The sequence below is a fragment of the Apostichopus japonicus genome, chromosome 23 (genome assembly GCF_037975245.1).
Source record: "Apostichopus japonicus isolate 1M-3 chromosome 23, ASM3797524v1, whole genome shotgun sequence".
Taxonomy (NCBI): domain Eukaryota; kingdom Metazoa; phylum Echinodermata; class Holothuroidea; order Aspidochirotida; family Stichopodidae; genus Apostichopus; species Apostichopus japonicus.
In genome coordinates, this window is record NC_092583.1 from 1,358,001 (window position 1) to 1,377,156 (window position 19,156).

The 19,156-nt window shown below is 36.6% G+C and overlaps 1 protein-coding gene across 2 annotated transcripts in view; it reads right to left on the reverse strand.

Moving 5' to 3' along the window:
- The window catches only part of LOC139964804 (trafficking kinesin-binding protein 1-like), a 53,579-nt gene that overhangs the window by 33,105 nt on the left and 1,318 nt on the right, over nucleotides 1-19,156 (reverse strand). The window contains exons 1-3 of one of the 2 annotated variants that reach the window (XM_071966780.1): nucleotides 15,597-15,809; nucleotides 14,145-14,375; nucleotides 8,530-8,751 (exon numbers count right to left, since the gene is read on the reverse strand). In XM_071966780.1, the coding sequence (XP_071822881.1) occupies nucleotides 8,530-8,751; nucleotides 14,145-14,375; nucleotides 15,597-15,633 (490 nt within the window). In that variant the 5' untranslated portion in view covers nucleotides 15,634-15,809. Of the gene's footprint in view, nucleotides 1-8,529; nucleotides 8,752-14,144; nucleotides 14,376-15,596; nucleotides 15,810-19,156 lie in introns of those variants that run through there. The other variant, XM_071966781.1, reaches the window with a different exon arrangement.

Here is a 19,156-nt window from a genome sequence, read left to right on the forward strand (position 1 = left end):
TTTATTTTCTTGGAAGACTGCTTCTTTGACAGTTTGCTTTTAAGAAAAATAAACTGGATTTTAAACTCACTACAAAGCTACCACTAACCACGGAAAATTAACTGCCTTGGTTCCTGGGTTAAATCTGGGTCGTAAGGTCCATTAAAGAGGGTCTCTTTGTGATAATGTGCCAGGGGTTGTCTACGTGACTTGTGTCACACTTCACACATAAATGTTTTCTTTTCAAATATCCAACTTTTACAAACAGTCTATAAATTATTCACATGTATATGAATCGTGATCAAAATTCTTTCTGACCACAAATTTCCACTTTCTTTTATAATTTAGATGATACTAACAAAACATTACTGTATGGAACTTGAGAAAACAAGCTTAAATGATTTGTTTTCCCTCATCTCACAGCATTGCAAATATTAGCAAAGTTTTTGGAGAGCCTCTGAACTTTTATCCAACCTTCCAGGAAAACAGGGCCTTTCAAATATGCCAAAGCTATATTAAAATAATTTTGATAAATTTATGCTACATACAGTATATATACACAACTCATATGTCCTCTCACAATCGTAGCTCACCCTCTATGTACCATGTCTAGAGTGACCTGGCAACCTTTCTGCATCCTCCCACCTCCGCTGCCTCCCCCCAACCCCTGTGACCAACCACTCCCAGCCTATCACCTACTTCTTGAGTAACATCAAAGAATCTAACACCAACACACAATATAACCTGTACATACCAAACTTGTGTCCACTTCTTCGATCAGAAAAAAAAAAAACGTTTCCAATACTTGAAGTAACATAGATTGTGAAAAGGATTTTGGTTAACCATATCACTGCTTCCAGGCCAGTACAGTATATACCTAAAATATTTTACCTTTAAGTAAAGGAATTCTCTTGTCTCAATCTCCAAGCATGCCTCTTTTTTCCACCTCCATAATTACTGTAATGTTTCTTAAAAAGTATTGGAATGCTTGTTTCATTTCGCAGAAGTAGGAGACAGGTTTGGTACATACTGTACATGTACAACTAGTACAGTACAGAATGTGATGGCTGTTTTTGTATTTAATTCGCTTGGCCTGACATGCAAACTGCCTCATACAAGACTGTAGATCGGTTGCAGACGCTGGATACATTACATACAGTATGCTACTGTAATACTGTGTTTATTTCCTTGATAAAGCAAAGCTACAGTATGTGATATAAATGTGTGCAATGCAGTTTCAAATAACAGGCTATAAATACTGTACATTAATAGCTTCTGTACCATAAATTAATAGGCCTCTATCATGTACAACAAACAGCTATAGTTATGAAGAGTACATTATATACTACAACACTTCTTTCAGTGACAGAGATAAAATTAATTTACTACATGTAATCCTTCAAAGTAGACTAAACCTTCCAAAAACTTCTCAAATGTTTCCAAATTAAAACACAAAAAAACAGACCTTCTTGTCAATTATCACTCACTCAACATTGGGGAGGGGGGGGGACAATGTTTATCATAAATTTACAGCACTGTGGGCATGTACACTATCTACATGTATCTAAGTTTACAAATTTGAGCAATTCATTAGAACAGTTTTCATAAATTTGTATTTTGAACTAACTGAACAGACTTAAGGTTTGATTTTCAGTAACCGCCTTCACTTCTTTGTAAATTGATGTAGCAAAGTTTTATATTGATTTGGCCATTTTTTATGACATTTTTGCTTGAGCAGCAAAAAAACAAACACATTATTCTGTGCTTATAATGTGCAGTGTAAAACCCATGTTATCTCTGTCTATAGCAACAGTCTACAGTATAGCAATGCACTACTGTACCTGCATAAAGGGTCATTTCCAAACCACTTCCCATCTCTCACTCCAGACTGCATTTGCATTAATCTTCCCGACACGAGATCAATCAGGAAAGGGCTACATTTCCTTTTGATGGTCTTCAGCGTACCTTGAGTGCACCGTTTCTTTAATACGCTGATCCTGAATTTTCAAATCTGCTTCAAGAGTGCTTCACTACTTGTCACAAACTGTGCTAACCTGAGGTATTGAAGTAATTACAAGTTATATCAGCCAGTCTCACTTTAACAGTATATAAATCCTACACGACAACGTAGTTTAAAGGGGAATACCGGAATTTGCAGATCTGCTTCAATTGTGCCCTACTGTAGTTGTCACAAACTGTGCTAACCTGAGGTATTGAAGTAATTACAAGTTGTATCAGCCAGTCTCACAGTTTCCCTTTAACAGAATCAAAATCCTACTTGATGCAGCAGCTTCAGGTGAATACGAACAGACAAATTTACTCAGCAGCTGAACACAAACAGACTTGTACAACTGGGTACCAAATGACCAATATCATACTAAACATACGTATGATTGCTAACTCACACTATTCAGTATACTTAAAATATCTCCCAGTATACCTAATTATGTAAATGTATACAGACACACACTGTTAAGCAATGCTCTGCATGTATCGTACACGCCTGCTCTTACCCCAAAAAACTTTAGAAGTTGATTTTTAATCACCTCAATTGACATTTCGTATGTACAGTACAATACAACGAACGACGTCTCGAAGAATTAATACCAAATGGAAATAATACAGTACATCCCTGGAATGAATGGAATTGCTTGGTATATGAATTCGATAATGTTAAACAAATGCAGAGCATGATGTTACCATGACAATAAAAAGCTTCTCCATTAATTAAGAAAGTAGAATTTTTTGGTCTATTTGACCAGTAACAAATGCTGTACTCTACAGTATGTTTATGGGTGACATGATAATGATACCCTTATATTCAGTACTCACACATATTATATGTATGTGCTCTTGAAAGACTCAAATAGACTTCTATGGTTTTCAGAGATATATAGGTTACAGCCAAGCCCTTTATTGGATAATGGAAAAAATTTTATTGAAATATATTTGTTTATGAATTTATTGAAATCCAAGGTAGTTGAGCTACAGTACATCAGTGACAAGGCTTGAAGTAAAGTACACTTCTACGTGTAGATAATTGATGAAAATTGAAAGAGCTTTGGGCTGACATGATGTGCATACAACTTTTGAAGAAAGATCAAATGTTATCCAACTGGCCTGTTCTACAGTACTTAGATTGTATTTACATTGAGTTTATACTACAATGCTTGTAAACGACTTGCTTCTTAATTCAGTTCTCCTCCACCTTTTTATCATTGTACTGTACATAATGTGTGCATGGAGTTAGGTACTCAACACTGGACTGATATCATATGTAGGCCAGGCACTGTACCTGAATACATGTACAATATGATGTCATATGGAGGGCAGTAGACCAGAAATGAGTTGGTCACCTGGTCATCATTGTGTTGTAAAGATCTCGGATTAAATGACCAATGGATATAAATTGACTTAAAGTAATACATGTAAGTGAATAGTGAGGGGAGCTTCAAGCCATGTACTGTACTGTTATTCTTAGTGGGCTAAGAAATATTAGAAATGAGGGAAAACCATGATATTTTATTCAATTACTTGATCTATTCAGATAGTCACATCCCCCCCCCCCTCAAAAAAAAAAAAATAGACAAACAGATTGATACCAAGAAGACATACAATACAACATTCTTTAAACTACTTTAAATAAACAGTTATTTATAACCAAGTTTAACATTTGGCAGATAACATGCATAGATACTAATACACATCTATTGCCTATCTATTGCCCTAGCACACTGTGCATTAGGGTTGTAATGTTAAAGAAGGGAGTTAAATGCGGAATGAAACCAAATGTTCTAACAATTTTAACTTTTCCCCTCACCCCCCCCTCCCACATCCCCGTGGAGAGAGAAGGAAGCTGAGCACCAACACTTACACCTATCAAGCTATCTTATACTGGCATTTCTACCTGCAACATGCTATTCAGAGAGTTGTACTAATGGGAAAGGAGGTGATATAACAATCAAATATTATTTATTTTAAAAACATATTCTATACTGTAGGTACTATACAATATGATGTGTGTCTCCTGTATATTATCACGGCAATACAGTGTGTGTGTTTATTAAACCATATAATGATAGAAAGTTTACCAATAGAGGGCGACATTTACATTTGTTGGAGATTTTGCAAGATTAACACATAATTGGTGGCGCTATGCCAAAAGATTATCAAAATAAATTGTTTATGCAATGTAATGCCCCCCACTGTTCTAGGATGTAACAGTTAAAATTTGTCTGAGGATTGTTCTCCACTGAACTGATCATACTGTTATACATGTTTAATTTAAAACATTTGAAATTTGTTTACAACATTTTTCTGAAAAAAGGAACTTCTCTGTTCAGGCATTTGATTAGTACCTTACGAAAACAACATCTTGAATGTATACCACGATATATTTAAACCAATGTTTTGAAATAATACAGGGCAGCATTTACACTTAATCAATGAAGCTCTGTTTCTTTTGTCTGAATGTGCATGATTTATATTAATTTTTACTTCTCTTTTGTCTTTCTTTTCACACCATCTTGCTATTTATCTTTGGCCTTTAAACAAGTTATCATGTTTTTTGTTGTTTTTTCATAATTTTTTTTTTTTAGTTGCATTTTAACATTGTGTTTGTTACAAGTAGGTGGTAATATATATATCCTAAAGGAAAGATATAAGAATCCTCAAGGAAAGGTACTGCTGCCTGAAACTAATCTGTTACTTTAGCCCATGGATGGAACTTGTACCATCAGGTCAACTCTACCACAAGACTGTACATACCCAAGTCACCATAAAATGAAATGTTATTCAATGACACTGATTTCAACATCGGCCAAGAAGGGTATGATTTCACAGACAAATATACTTCATTTTTATTCCTGAAATTTGTCAAGGTTATGTCCTTTTTTCCATTTTAGTTCACCTCTGAAGAAGAGCCTGCTAGGATTGAAATGTCAGGCCCTCATAATTCTTGCTTACTTTACATATATACTGTACATTATGCAGTTGACTAGCAGATTGTTAACAGTTTTTCACCTCTTTGGATATTCAAATTCAGTTAATTTTAAAAGACAGTTATATTGTAAAGATATCTTGTGCTGCTGCTGTATCTGCCTACAGTACTGTGCACAGAGGAATGTCCAGTTATATATACCATTACCATTAGCCTGTATCTCGATATGCTAGATATACTGTACATGAACCTACAGCACACATACCCGTACATGAGTGAATATATATGAATGGTCGTCCACATTCCATCGAATGACAAGCTGAGACAATTTACTTCCTTCATTCATGGAGGGTTAAAAATAGCTACAGTAGACTCTACTCTCTGTTTCAAGATGAAAGAGTGACTGGTGAGTAATTAAAAATTCTGTTATGATGTCATGTAGAGTAACCTTAGCCTCCTTAAGTCAATAACTGACTGCTTTGTGAGTATTCGGAACACTAACATTACGTCAAAGAGTGGCTGTACTGTAACTGTAAGCTACATCCTTCAAGATACAGCATATCATGATTTCATTACATGTAACACTGTCAACTGTGTAAAACCTATATCAATTAATAAGACAGTTTTATGATATAATATATATGGTATATGATATGAGTAATGAGTTGAATATACGCTGTATACAAAAGCTTGTATTTTTTTGTCTGTTGTTTTCTAAATTTTCTTTACAAATGATGTTGATTTTTGTTTTAAACTAACGCTGTTCTCTCCGTACAATACCGGTGCCATATACACACAGTGTGTGTTATATTATTTAACTGACATTTTGGCAATGCACTGTATTTAACAGAGTGACAAACTTCACTTCAAATTGAAGTTTTCAAGCAACACGATCAGTAATTACTGGACATACATGTTTCCTCTGATCCACTTCTCCTCGGTTCACTGCTCTTCTCGTAATTCTTTTCGTTTCTTCTGAGTAATTTTCCCAAAGACCAAACAGTATCGACGGTACTATCATCTTATGACTATGCTGAATGCAATCACACAGTTAGTGTTCCTAGAGGCCCACGTAGTACGTCACTGGTATCATGTGACTGGTCTTGAAACTCATCATAGATTTGGTTACAAGTACGGACATACCTAGCAGTACAGGTCAACAACCATCAGCAATGATTCTGTTTATATGTCGGGAACTCAGATATAATTTATTAGTCAGATTCTAAACAGGATATTGACTGATTCAGTATGTGGCCTCTGTGCTGCGATAAGTGGATGTCCATATATATATACTGTTTAACTAGAGCATGCAATGAACACTCACACATGTGCTGTTTAACTGTCATCATGGTGTAATGCAATAAAATGGGACTAATTTACCAAATACATATTTATTATCATTTCTGCAATGCTTTGCAATGACTTCAAATTTTATATTTCTATGAATTGGACACAGGAGAATACAAAACTTCAAAATAGGACATTTCTTAATTATGTGTCTGTAGAGAGACCGAATTACAGTATGAGGCAGTCAAGATTATGCAGTATACCGGACTGAAGCTGTACATGAGTACTTCTGGCTCAACGCATAAATTAAAAATCCTTCTTTTTCAAATTGACATTCTTCGTGTTCTAGTTTGTTAACTCTACAAACCAAAATTTGTAATTTTCATAACATGGGGGATAGAAGGGTTGTGGAGGGAGGGAGTGGGGCGAGGGGACGAGCTGTAGTAACTAATCATTGTTAGACGAAAGTCTACTTACGAAGGTACCTTGACGAACAATTCACACACAATTCAGTTTAACAACTACTTCTTAAATTTATGTACATAGATATATAGCATTTTTGTAGTTAAATTAAGACTGTTATTGTTAGACATGTACTGAAAAGACAAAGCATTTTCATTTTCTATATGGCAGTACAGGAAATAAGACTAAAATATTCCATGCTATTGACCTTCGCCCATCTGGAACCTCAAAACAGGAAATCAAGGTCTGGAACATATTTTTATAATTAACAACGAGTTTCCTGTGTTGACAGCACCGTATTTAACTTTTAATTTCTGTGTTCTGTTCAGATACGTGTATACACACATACTAAAACTGCAGACTGACTGTACAGTACACATAAAATGAACAAACAGCTACTGTATAATACATATTATTTCAATTCAATGGCGGCCATAGTCACACCATATTGTGAGGAAAATTACTGAAGTAAAATTTGAAAGAAATGTTATCAACTTGTGGCTGTGATATTCACTTAATATTAAAAGGAAACAGAGCAAAATTAGAACGCTTAAATTTTTTATTTTAAAACCAAGCCATACATATTTTAAAAAGTTGCTACAATTTTGAACGACTTTAACTTCTTTTAAAATAATGTCAGTACTCACAAAGTTCTGCCTCATTTATGTTGAACAGTCCATGATTTTACTCAATGTACAGGGTTATCGATTAGATATTCATGGTCCAAATGACTCCGGCAATCATGTTAGATTAAGTCCAACAGATTTCAATTTCCCCGTTCGGGAGGCTTCGAGACCTAATCAGCCCGGCTTATGATATTAAAGATTAGTAGACTGTATTAATTATAAAGTGATCATTGCATACGTTGACCATATATCAAAGAGTAACTGGACAAAAAAAGCTTTTATCAACTAGAAATAACTTGATAACCTGAAACACAGACACTACAAAAGAAGTGTCAACAAATTCTGCAGATAGGAGAAGGACAAAAGGCATTCCTTTTTTTTTTTGAGGTTATCTTTGTACAGAAAGACTGATCCAGTCGCCCAGCCAATAGTTCAACGAGCACTCTGTGCAGAGTTCACGGGTACTGTTTTGCTAAGTACTGCACTACATAAGCTGTGCAGTTAATGAACTGTTATATTGTCGATATATTGTTGACACAAATAATAATGTATCCATGGGAGAATTATCATGTTATGGTACAATGTCAAGAGGAAGAGAACCTTCTTTATCATCTTTACATTTCAAAGATCATATTAATTATTTCATAGGAAAAGAGCTGAACATTGGCAATTTGGTTGTGTTGGCAACAAAAAACATCCTACCACTTCTGACTGACTGACAAAGTATATAAATTCTTGTTTATATTGCCTCAGAGCAGATGTGTAATTACAGGGTCAATTACTTTTCAAAATAAAAACTTAGCCTACCACACTTTCAGAGCAGATGTGCTACACCTAGCCCTAACCTAATTTGCATATATATATACCAACTATATGTACTATTTCAACTCACTACGATTTCAATAATATATATCACTGAACTGAACTTGTTCTTACTTCCGGTGTAAATTAAAAAAAATTAACAGCTGATTGCAAGAGATTGGGCAAGAAGAGAATACTTCACAACTGTGTTGGTATACCTAACAAATGATGCAATTTGCACTATTAACCTGTGTGGAAAAAAAATGACCGAATCTGCTGCAAAGTGCTCTAAATCCTCTAAATTTCTAGAGTCGACCAATCTTCTTTGTAACATAAACAACAGCCTGACTCTGATCGGAAGAGAAGACTGGAGACCTCGCCAGAACCCTGGAACTGCAGAATGAGAGAGAAAGGGAAGAAAATACTTCTACTCACCGAAGTACTTGAGTGTCTCCTCCATCATGACCGGTGACAGGTCCAGGTCATCTTCATCGCTCTCTTGAGCGCCCTCGGGGGACCCCCGGGCAGAGCGTAGCCAGTCGCTGTGTTCGTACGAGTACCGGGAGGTGGTGTTCACCCGCAGGTTGTAAAGCGGGATCTTTTCTTCAAGTAAACTGAGGATCTCTACTTCTGGAATGTTCGAGGAATTGTGGAGGTCTGAGAAGTGAGACAAAGTATGGTATATCATTTCTCAGACAGAACTGAAATATTCTTTCAAAAGAGAGAACAGGGTTTATGAAAGGCCAGGATTGTAGTCCTTGATATACTCCCTGTCTACCCCCCTACCTGCCCCCCCCAGGTCACCACTCTCCCACAATCCAGCACCAAAACACAAGTACATGAATTTCCAAATATGTCAGATAAACAGAGAAATCATCACAGGCCATTCATTCTTGTACAAGCAAATATTGATCAGTCAATGATACTGAAGTGTGTTATGTTTTTTTTTTAATTTTTTTTTTATGAATGCTAGAGTGAACAATAGCCCATGAAGATTGACATAAGTCAAGAGCTAATATAGGCTGTGAGGCACTATAAGAGAAATCCACATGGGCCAATCAGTGGTTCACAGCAGCTTAGGAACTACTGACGGGTGGGGGGTTGCTGGCTCCCTCACCCCAGAAGCACACCTAAGTGGTGCGGTGGGAGGTGTGCACTATACATGAGCTAAACTGAAAGCATCCAGAGATTCAGAACAGTTCCGCATCTAGATGGCAGATGAACACCTCTCAGTCAAGGATTGGGTGATCAGTGCCTATAAAATACACCACCCACTCCCCTTCCAACTGGACAGTTCTATGGTTTATCAACAGTACCACAGACACATGTGTTCTTAGTTTAGTGTTAATACATTGCAAAGTTCTGTTTAAATATGAGACAGTAATCCAACAACCACCAAAGACCTTTGCAAAAAGAGATTATACAGTTCTACTTACAGTACAGTATTAAAGCTATCAATATCATTCTATGCATGCATAAATCGATTTTTCCGTCTTATCACCACACGCCCAGCCAGAGTCCCGAATGCTTGAAGATATAACTTTGATTTCTTTAATTTGAATATTATTTCATTTTATTGGGTGGTATTGTGACAGATGCTGTTGACATACCTCATGTATATAGTTTATCATTTGGGTTCATTCTGATATTCCATTTTGGGGGGGGGGTCTTATCATCATTCCATGTCCAGTTTACAGATATATTTTTTTTGGTTTCAAAAGCGAGTTTTGTTATATTGAAAGACTCTACAAAGAGGAAACTAGCAGATTTTTACATATCATCTGGTCACACACCTGTACCATATCCAGTCAGATCATTTATCAGCCCCATACAGTACTGATTTCGCTTAACTCCCGTTAAAATTCGTTAAAAGGAAAATAACCGAATTTCCACGTTTTTTCATCGAAATTCCCCGATTTTTATCGAAATTCCCCGAATTTTAACGATTGGTTATCTCAGTCATTTCCTTCGTGGAATTTTCAACGATACGTTGAAATTCTTTTTTAAACGAAATAGAAGGTCAATGTGTGGTTACGCCAAACGTCAGAAAACGAGCAACTTCGTTTACTAGTATTGATTAGACTTTGGAACAGTCGTTTGCAGGCAGGAATTTCTCAAGACCATTCCTGTACTTGCATGAGTAGTAACACTCAAAGAAACATGCAGTGAAACTGACGGGGGACGTTGTATAACTGTGAACCCCAAACACAGTGACATAAGTCTTAACTTCGCCAGGCCGCAAGAGAGATTGCAGTCAAAGCTATATACCACGAGGCACCCTTCCAGATAAATTAGAGTGCTGTTTAACCATTTAAATAACAATGAATGGACATATAAACTTGGTTTACTTGCAGATTACGAAAAATAGTTATTTTTTAGAGATGTAAATTTGGATTTTTATTAGAGTTGGAGTATGAAACTGTTTCTGAGCGAAAACATGTTACTTGAAGCAAAATAAAGATGCCCCGCCCATTCTGCGAGGACGCTTCCATTTTTCAAAAAGGCGTTTTCTCTTTTTATTTTTTCTATTTTGTTTACATTTTAAACATGAAAATTATTTTAAAATATGTAAAGAACTTGTACTGCAAACTATGTACTGTGTACTGCAAACGATGTACTGCAAACGATGTACTGCAAACTATCTATAAAAACAGAAAAACGATGTTTTAGGCATGAATAATGTGTTTAATATAACTAAAGTAGTAGGCCAATAGTCATGAGCTCATGATAGTGTCGTCAATTCGTTTTCTCAGTTTATATTTGCGACATATCACCCGTGTACATCGATCAATGGCATGGTGAAATCCCGTGTGAAAATATGTTGACCCCAAAAGACGCAAATGGTCGTTCTAGAAAGTACCGTCATAACATTAACAACACAAGGCCAGTTTGCTCTCTCAGGTCCGCACGTGAACAGCCATTTTTTCACACATGGTATTATGTTGTGCATGCATTGCGGGCGCGATTGCGGCAAACATAAAAGAAAATGAACGAAAATGAAAAACTTACGATATTTTTCACAAAGATTGATGCTTAGATAAGTGCTTCCTCACAATCAACGAGCCGCCCTAAAATTCGCTCCGCTTACGGAAAAACTTCTACATATATAACAAATGGAAAAACCCAAGTTTTTACACACATAATTCCCACTGACATTGGTCACAGAACATAAGTAGGTCATTGACATTCGAACTTGGCAATTTGCCCAAGTTCATCGCACCATGGGAACGACACAACACATTGAACATGATGTTATATTCTCCCGCCATCTGGACGCCTAGTGTAATATGCAAATTATGAATGGTACTACGCAGCGTGGTTAAATCTTAACCTATTGCGACAAAAATTTTGAGAGGCTGTTTGAAGTAACTTTTGTATCAAATGTAAGGTTCTGTATCATGTATGTGACACAAGAGAAAGAAAATGAAATCGGAGGCTGCTCAAACCAATTTCAACTTGATTTTTACAACCCAACGCACAACACGTGCGTGCGTAATTTGTTTTCTTAACATGACTTTTAATGAGTAAGTAGGAAAGGTCGGTAAGTTTGCTAATTTAGGCGAGTTTTTGTTTAAAATCTTGTGATTGATAGACAAATATATTGTTTTTTTTTCTTCAAAAGTTAGGACGTTGCCGAAGGCCGAGTTATATAAATTCAGTGATCTGAACTTCTGAAGACCACGAATACTGATCATGTGTGTTAGGCAATTATTATTACACGAAAGGTTCGCAATATTATTAGGCCTAATTAGTAATTAACATACATTGATCGTTGTCTTGCTGCCTGAATTGCTACCTGCTGGAAAAGAAAACCTTAATTATTGTACTCATAACGTCCTATTGTCATTAAAAGTAACTGTGCGTCGAAAAAGCCGCGATCGGGAAACGGCGTTTAAACGTTTAACCGACCGGCAGGCGATACGGTGAAACGGTTAGCGAAATATCTGTTAGGTCACACCCTTATTTAAACACACACAACAAAACGCCCTTATTCAATGAAAATATACTGAAAACCATATCGCAAAAACACAAAATCGCTTATAACTCGAAAACGGAAGGAGATATCAACTTTTGTCGGCTGTACAGGGATTTCCTAAACCGAATTTTGATGCGCTCTATCCACCTGTGTCATTTATGAGCTTCTCCGACGTAAGCTGCAGTACGTAATTTCTCTTTACCAGTTCCGCGAAATTTATTTACGCAGTAAACATCGTTCATTATGTTTTCCTTTCACAACAAAGTTGTGCTCAACACGCTTCACAGATATTGTTTTATGTCGTTCATTTTCAATTCTACTTTAAAATTACATTTTCGAACGATGCATTGCATGCCTTATCAAGCATTCCTGATTAGTAAAACTAAGGAAGGATATTCAAATTTATATTATTTTCATTTGATATGATTTTATGAGTTGTTCCACTTGAAAAACGATGATAAAACCGAAAAACAAAACATTTACTTCTCATGTGACGCATACCGGGAGACTCATAAAAACTTCCCCTACTCATTAAAATAAATATACATGCCGTCAGGCCAGTTGAAAGCCGTCAGGCCAGTTGAAAGCCCTCCCCAGTAATGTTTGATCAGCTCTTCCCAATATACAATACTCAAATAAGCAATGAAAATACATTCATTTTCCACAGAAATCTACCCAACGTGGGCCCCAAGTCACTGCTTTATTTTCTTAGTAGTCATGGAAACAAATGTTTGCAACTCTCTTGCTGGCCAGGTGTTTTCAAGTTTTATTAATAGCACGACTTCTGATTGGTTCATTCAAGATAAACTTTTTATCCCTGCTGGATTGTTCTACTTATATATATATGAATGAATATTTGGTTTTCAATTAACTAAGTAACAGATAACATCCATTCCATTACGAACAGTAGGGGTAAAATAATGTTTGCTTCTAGAGGCAGCCAGCCATGAAGGTTCTGCAGTGCTAAACCCCCACGAAGATAAATACTATGCTAATTAACATAAGGTAGGCGTGAATTTGGCAAAGCCAAGTTTATGATTGGACTAAGCCTTTCAAAAAAGTTTGGTGGTGGGGATATCCAGGGTAGGGAATGCACATGTAAGCAGCATACTATAGGTAGCCCAGACCCAGGCTGCGACCTTAATTACCAGGGCAGTCCATCTGCTTTCGCGGGCAACTTACAGTAACGGGTTAGGGGGAAAATAACATTTTTTTTTTTTTTTTGCGTGCATTGAAGTCGGGGAGAATTTTTGGACGGAATGCGCTCTCAGAAAAGTTTGAAAGTGAGTGCGGTTCTGTAGTAACGGTACTGTAGTACGTCAAGTAACACAGGGATTTATTGGGAATAAAGATCTCTTTGATATCCAGCTACGACTGTTTCATTGTTGATATTTTTTTTCTTGTTTTTCTGACACTGCGTTCCTTGGTGAGTTAACTTAAACTGATCCTAGTTTAATACTAGCCTACAACTTAAGAGTCATAGAATGTGCTTGTTACGATCGACCAAGACTAGTTTTTATTATCCTAGCCAAATCATTTTTCAAACACCTAGTACAGAACTTACTCCGTCTTATATACAATCAAACTTTTGCAACGTTTGTAATATTCCTCGGCAACTTCTGGTAGAGTCTGAAAACGGCTGTAGTTACACTAAGGATTCAACGCAAGTCACAACCTTGATATGTCTAGAATTGCCTTTGCGGTTTTTGATCGCGATAACTTTCGTGGAAATTTCGTTGAAACTTCGTTGACAACCGTGCCCGCAGTAGTCTAAATCTTGTCAACGAAATTAACCGATTTTCAACTTTTTTTATCGATTTTTAACTTTTGTTATCGATCGTTGATTTTTTTTCAACGGGAGTTAAGCGAAATCAGTACTGTAGATGTGGTTGCAAACATATATATGTGTAACACCTTGGCAGCCTGTACGTCCTATGTGGTATCTCGCAAAGTGATTTGGACACCACACTGACTTTCTGTACTACTGTATGGAAGAAACTACAGCATTGCATACTGCCGGAGCGCCGAGTACGACAGTACGCAGGAGAGTGAGGGCGCCCTGACAAATTTTTACCTGTGAGCGTCCCCGCTTCACTGACTTCATTTCCTGCTATAGAGTCTTCATTTTCATCTGTGAAGACTTCAGAGGAAAAGACGTCCTCCTCATAAGGATCGACCACTGGATTCTCTCTCCTCGCGTGTCCCCTCTCAGCCAGTTTGCCAGAGATTGGCTGGGGGCACATCAAGGAGGGGTAGCCGCTAGGAGAAGGAAGGTCCTCGGGCGCTGAATCACTGACTAGGTAATCTATATATATATGTACAGGGTGAAAAAGGACAAGAGAGTGTCATTAATAAGACAACTAATTAATTATGACATTTGCATATATTATTATTATATATATATTCATTGTCCAAGGTACATAACTTACAAGACCAACATTCTTTCCTAATATTGTAGGCGTTTTTTTTTGGGGGGGGGAGGATGGGGGCAAGGGGTACCTTATACCGATACTGCCAAATTTTTTGTGAAAATTATTGTACAATAAGGTTGATCATCTCTGTGGCAAAAATGTCCTTATGTGCACTATTGTCTCATTTACCACTATAGTATACTCATGAAATTTAGGAACAGTGCAAACAGGAAAATCTGGGTGGTGACGGGAGGCCAGGCAAAAAAATTACGAGTCCAGTTTTCAAACATCATAGTTTATATACAGTGATGTAAATGGAAAGTATTAGCAACGACTTGCAGCAAATATACCTACAGTATCACACTGCAGATTGATACAGCAAGAGTGAAGATGTATACGACAGACAGACAAGCTACTGTAGTTACTGTACTGTCAGTGTTACAGTAGCCTTGTTATAAATTAATAAAATCCAAAAATCATATTGCTACCACCTTTCAGTGGCATAAAAAAAAAGATCAAACAAAAACAAAAGAACCCAACCAGCACAAGAAGAGAAGCTGATGTTGTCATCACTGAATATTCATCAAATACTGTACAGTATATGCTATTTATGGTACAGACAACTGGTAAGAAATAATTTATTCGTTATCCCATTGCAAAATGCTATGCAAAATGGTCAAACTTCTGTACAGAGTGCAGAGATGTATCGCAGGTTTGGCTACACAGGAACCACATTATTTTGAACGAGAAACTTTCAGAGCCTTTAAAACTACTGTACTGGATCTACATAAATTTTTTTTTTATATAGCTGTGTCAATTTTAATCTTCATATTCATATGTTAAGGGTTTCGTCATTTTGTTGTCATTGTAAAGCTCTCTTGAACATACTTAAGCATGAACAGAGCGCTATATAAATTTGGTAAATAATAATAATCATAATAAAATCTAAAAAGTGATTATCCCCTGACTAATCGAAATATTAACTGTGTCCTTCAGTGTATATTCACACATGTAAAGAGGACTTACGAAAGCAAACTTTTCCAAATTAGGAAATACAGAAAGAGACACATAGAGACAGAGACAGAGGGACAGACAGAAAGATAAAAAAAACTTGCCTTCAGGATTCATATTGTATACTTCCTCAAGCTTCATACCTCCTTAATTTGATAAGAAACTAATATCCATAAAGAAATTTAACCATTCAACATAATGCTTGTATGTTACAATGGCATAGGCACCATGGTTTAATACACTGTACTGTAAAACACCTACAGAGAGTCACTAGTGTGAGTGACACTGTAGTACGCCACTGCAAGTGGCTGTGCATATGATGTAGACACAATATATGTATACAGTGTACAGTATCCAAAAGTGTATGTATCCAAATGTTCGAGAAGGCTAAACAGAACCTTCAAAAGTGTGTAAGAGCCGGAAATAGCCTTGATGGAGGAAATCGCAGCTAATTGAATCAAGAATCTAGTTGATCATATAATCCTGATGGAGGATGACTTCTTCCTTTAAATAATCTTCAGCAGTTAATTAAGACTTGAAGAGAAAACAATTTTTTATTTTTCGACTTGATACAATGTACAAGTAAAATATGTCCCATGCTGGTTTTCGTTGGCTATCAGAAAGGAAGGAAGTTCTGTACAACAAGTCATTATTCATTAATTAAGTTCTGGATTAATAAAAGGAAATCCAACCATTTTTTATGCTGCTTCAACTCGGAAACAAAGATAGAGAAGGGAGATGCTACGTGAGGTTTTTGCTGTTTACAATAATCAAAGTCCATATCCCAATTTGTACTTAGTGAACTGATAACAAACTATTCGTCATCACTTGATCATTTACAGAACTTGGCTTTCTATTGTTTAACATTGATCATTCCAATCGTAAAGATCAGAATAACTGCAGGGAATCATTTATCCAGTATCACACTGCAAGTGCTATACAAAATGTACAGATGTTTAGCTAGGCGCGTAGCCAAGGGGGGGTGCGAAGGGGGCAGCTGCCCCCCCTTGAGTATATTTTAAAAAAAAATTTTTAATGTATTTATGATATCGCTAGTATTTTCAAAAGAGAAAATGCTAAGATGCAACTGACAAAGCCTGGGAAGTGCCATTTCCAGCGATCTGGGAGGCAGTTACAGAAAAATTTTCTTGTACACTTCACGCCTACGCTTAGATAGTTTGCAATGCCAAATCTACAGTTTCGCCCCACCCTTGGCAAATTCCTGGCTACGCGCCTGTGTTTAGCAGTTATCTACTGTACACAGAAACTATATAGCTAATGTTCAACAAGAGAAAAATATTCAGTCTGTTATTGCAAGTTCATGCAGTACTGTACAAATGTTAAGGAAATAAAAATGTATGATAACACTAACTAGTGCATTAATTGACAGTGTAATGTATGTCAAGCAATAACGTACACCGTACATGTATGTCACAAAGAAAACCATTGAAGCAGATTTTACTTTCCACCTGTCTCTGCAACCTATCCATATAAACAGCACTACTCATACTGTACACTTTAGAAAGAGAATCTTCATTGTTGATATCAGTTGAAGTTTTTAATAAAATTTGCATAAATTTAACAAATTATTGATCTTACCGTACAGTATGTCTACACTGTACTACAGCGTACTGTAGACGACACAATTGTGACGTTACTACTGTGACATCTTTATCCATGACGTAAACAATAGACTTCAATAGTGTGCACACACCTTCATTAGTGAAGCCACAGTTAAATCAATAAATCTTTCATGAAGCCAGAGTGTCAGATACCACGTTAATGGACAAAGTTCAATTACGTGATTGTGAAATATTTAAAATGGCTTGCCACGTTTACTGCATGATTACAAGTATCTTCTAGGAAGCCAAGAGAGGGGATCTCTCCTAATGACTTTTGGATTGGCAGACACTTTGACAAGAACAATCGTTAAATATGTGTACATGGAAGTTGAAATTGAATAAAGTAGGACATATTCCAATATGTCCCGGATCCCTTCAACAATGCCCTCTCCCTCACACTCTCACCCCATTCTGCTACATATAATCTTTCACACTTTTATATGAGCACCCAGTAATGTTATTAGAGAAAAAAAGTTTGCGTCCTAGAGATGCAAGCACCCGAAAAAGTTTGCGTCTCGTAAAAAAAGCTTGCGTCCCGATCGAAAACCAATTACATTTATCGTATGACCTACTGTTACTAATACAAGTGTAGTATCACTAACTATACTCTGTGAATGTTATACACAATATATAGGGCAGAAATGCTCAGTGCCTTTAGCTTCGCTGTTTTTCAGGGGCGGCCCGGCCCACCCCTCCTTTCGACCACCCTGCCGTTTCAACCAATTTTTACCCCCAGTCCCCCCTCCTTCATCCGCCCTTGTACTTCCCTTCTCGCCAACTCCGTAGTAGCTCCGTGCTTTGACCTTGCAGCGATTCCAACAACCAACTCTTCAAAATCCCAGTACCTACAGTGTGCATATCTCTCGCTTAATTCCATTTCACTGTACTACTGCATGTACATGCCTGTTCGAGCTTCATTTTCAACTACACATCCACAAATCCATAAAATCTGATCCAACATTTATCCTGGGCTCTTAGCAAGCAATCATCTATACGAAAATTACAGTAGGTCTATGTGAATAGCTTTTTACGCAATGTAGATTAAAAAAAAATTAGTTCAATATTCTAAAGTACAGTAGTTTACACACAAATGTTGCGCCAAAATAACATTAACTGAAGCATGTGGTTAACTGGACCGCGAAATTTTTTTGCAACAGAAACTACTGTACTGATGGTAAGAATGCACATTTTACATTAGCAACTCTTAATGCAGAGAGAAGAAACATACTGTGAGCTGAAATATCCTGTTCAGGATCAGAGATGTTAGCTTCCCACAAAATTCATAGATTGTCTCCACTAGTCCAAAATCCATCCCTGGGGATTGAAATTTTCATGTGTAGACCAGCTTAAGTTCTTATCTTGAATAATAACGAATTTTAAGTCTGTGCCATGGTTGACCCTGCCAGTTTCTTACATGTTTCGATGATTTTCACTCTACAGACTGTAAACATTGGTGCATTAGAGTCTGTGATCCTCATTGAACAGTCCTATAACCTTTGAGAAGTGCATAGTACTTGGTATCCTGAATACATAACTGTTATTTGCAATTAGATGAGAAAAAAATGTTGAATGGCACATGGCCTGGTCTTCATATCCATCTAGCCTTCAAAAGTAGCTATAGTTGTCTAACTTGTCTAAATCAGAGTCTTCCAGCATATAGCCTAAGTTTTAACTTTCCTACTGTCCATTATTCTACAGTTGCCACTTATTTAATGTAATCCAACAAAAGATAAACCTTCTATGATAAAGCATCCATGAGATGTAGTTTAGTGCCATGGCTAAATCTGTGTTATGATTTGGTCAATTTCTGTGTTGGCCTATGTATTTCAACTATTAGCTCGAATTTATATATTAATATTAATAAAATTGACATTTTGATATTCTTTAATGCTGATATATGTAGCAATCCACATTTAAATAAGAGTTAAGACTATAGCAACAATTTCAATGCTGGAAATTTAGAACAGACACCTTATTCGCAGGACTGTGATATTTTTGAAATTTGGTTTATAATTGGCTTTCGATGACATCATTTTTGATGT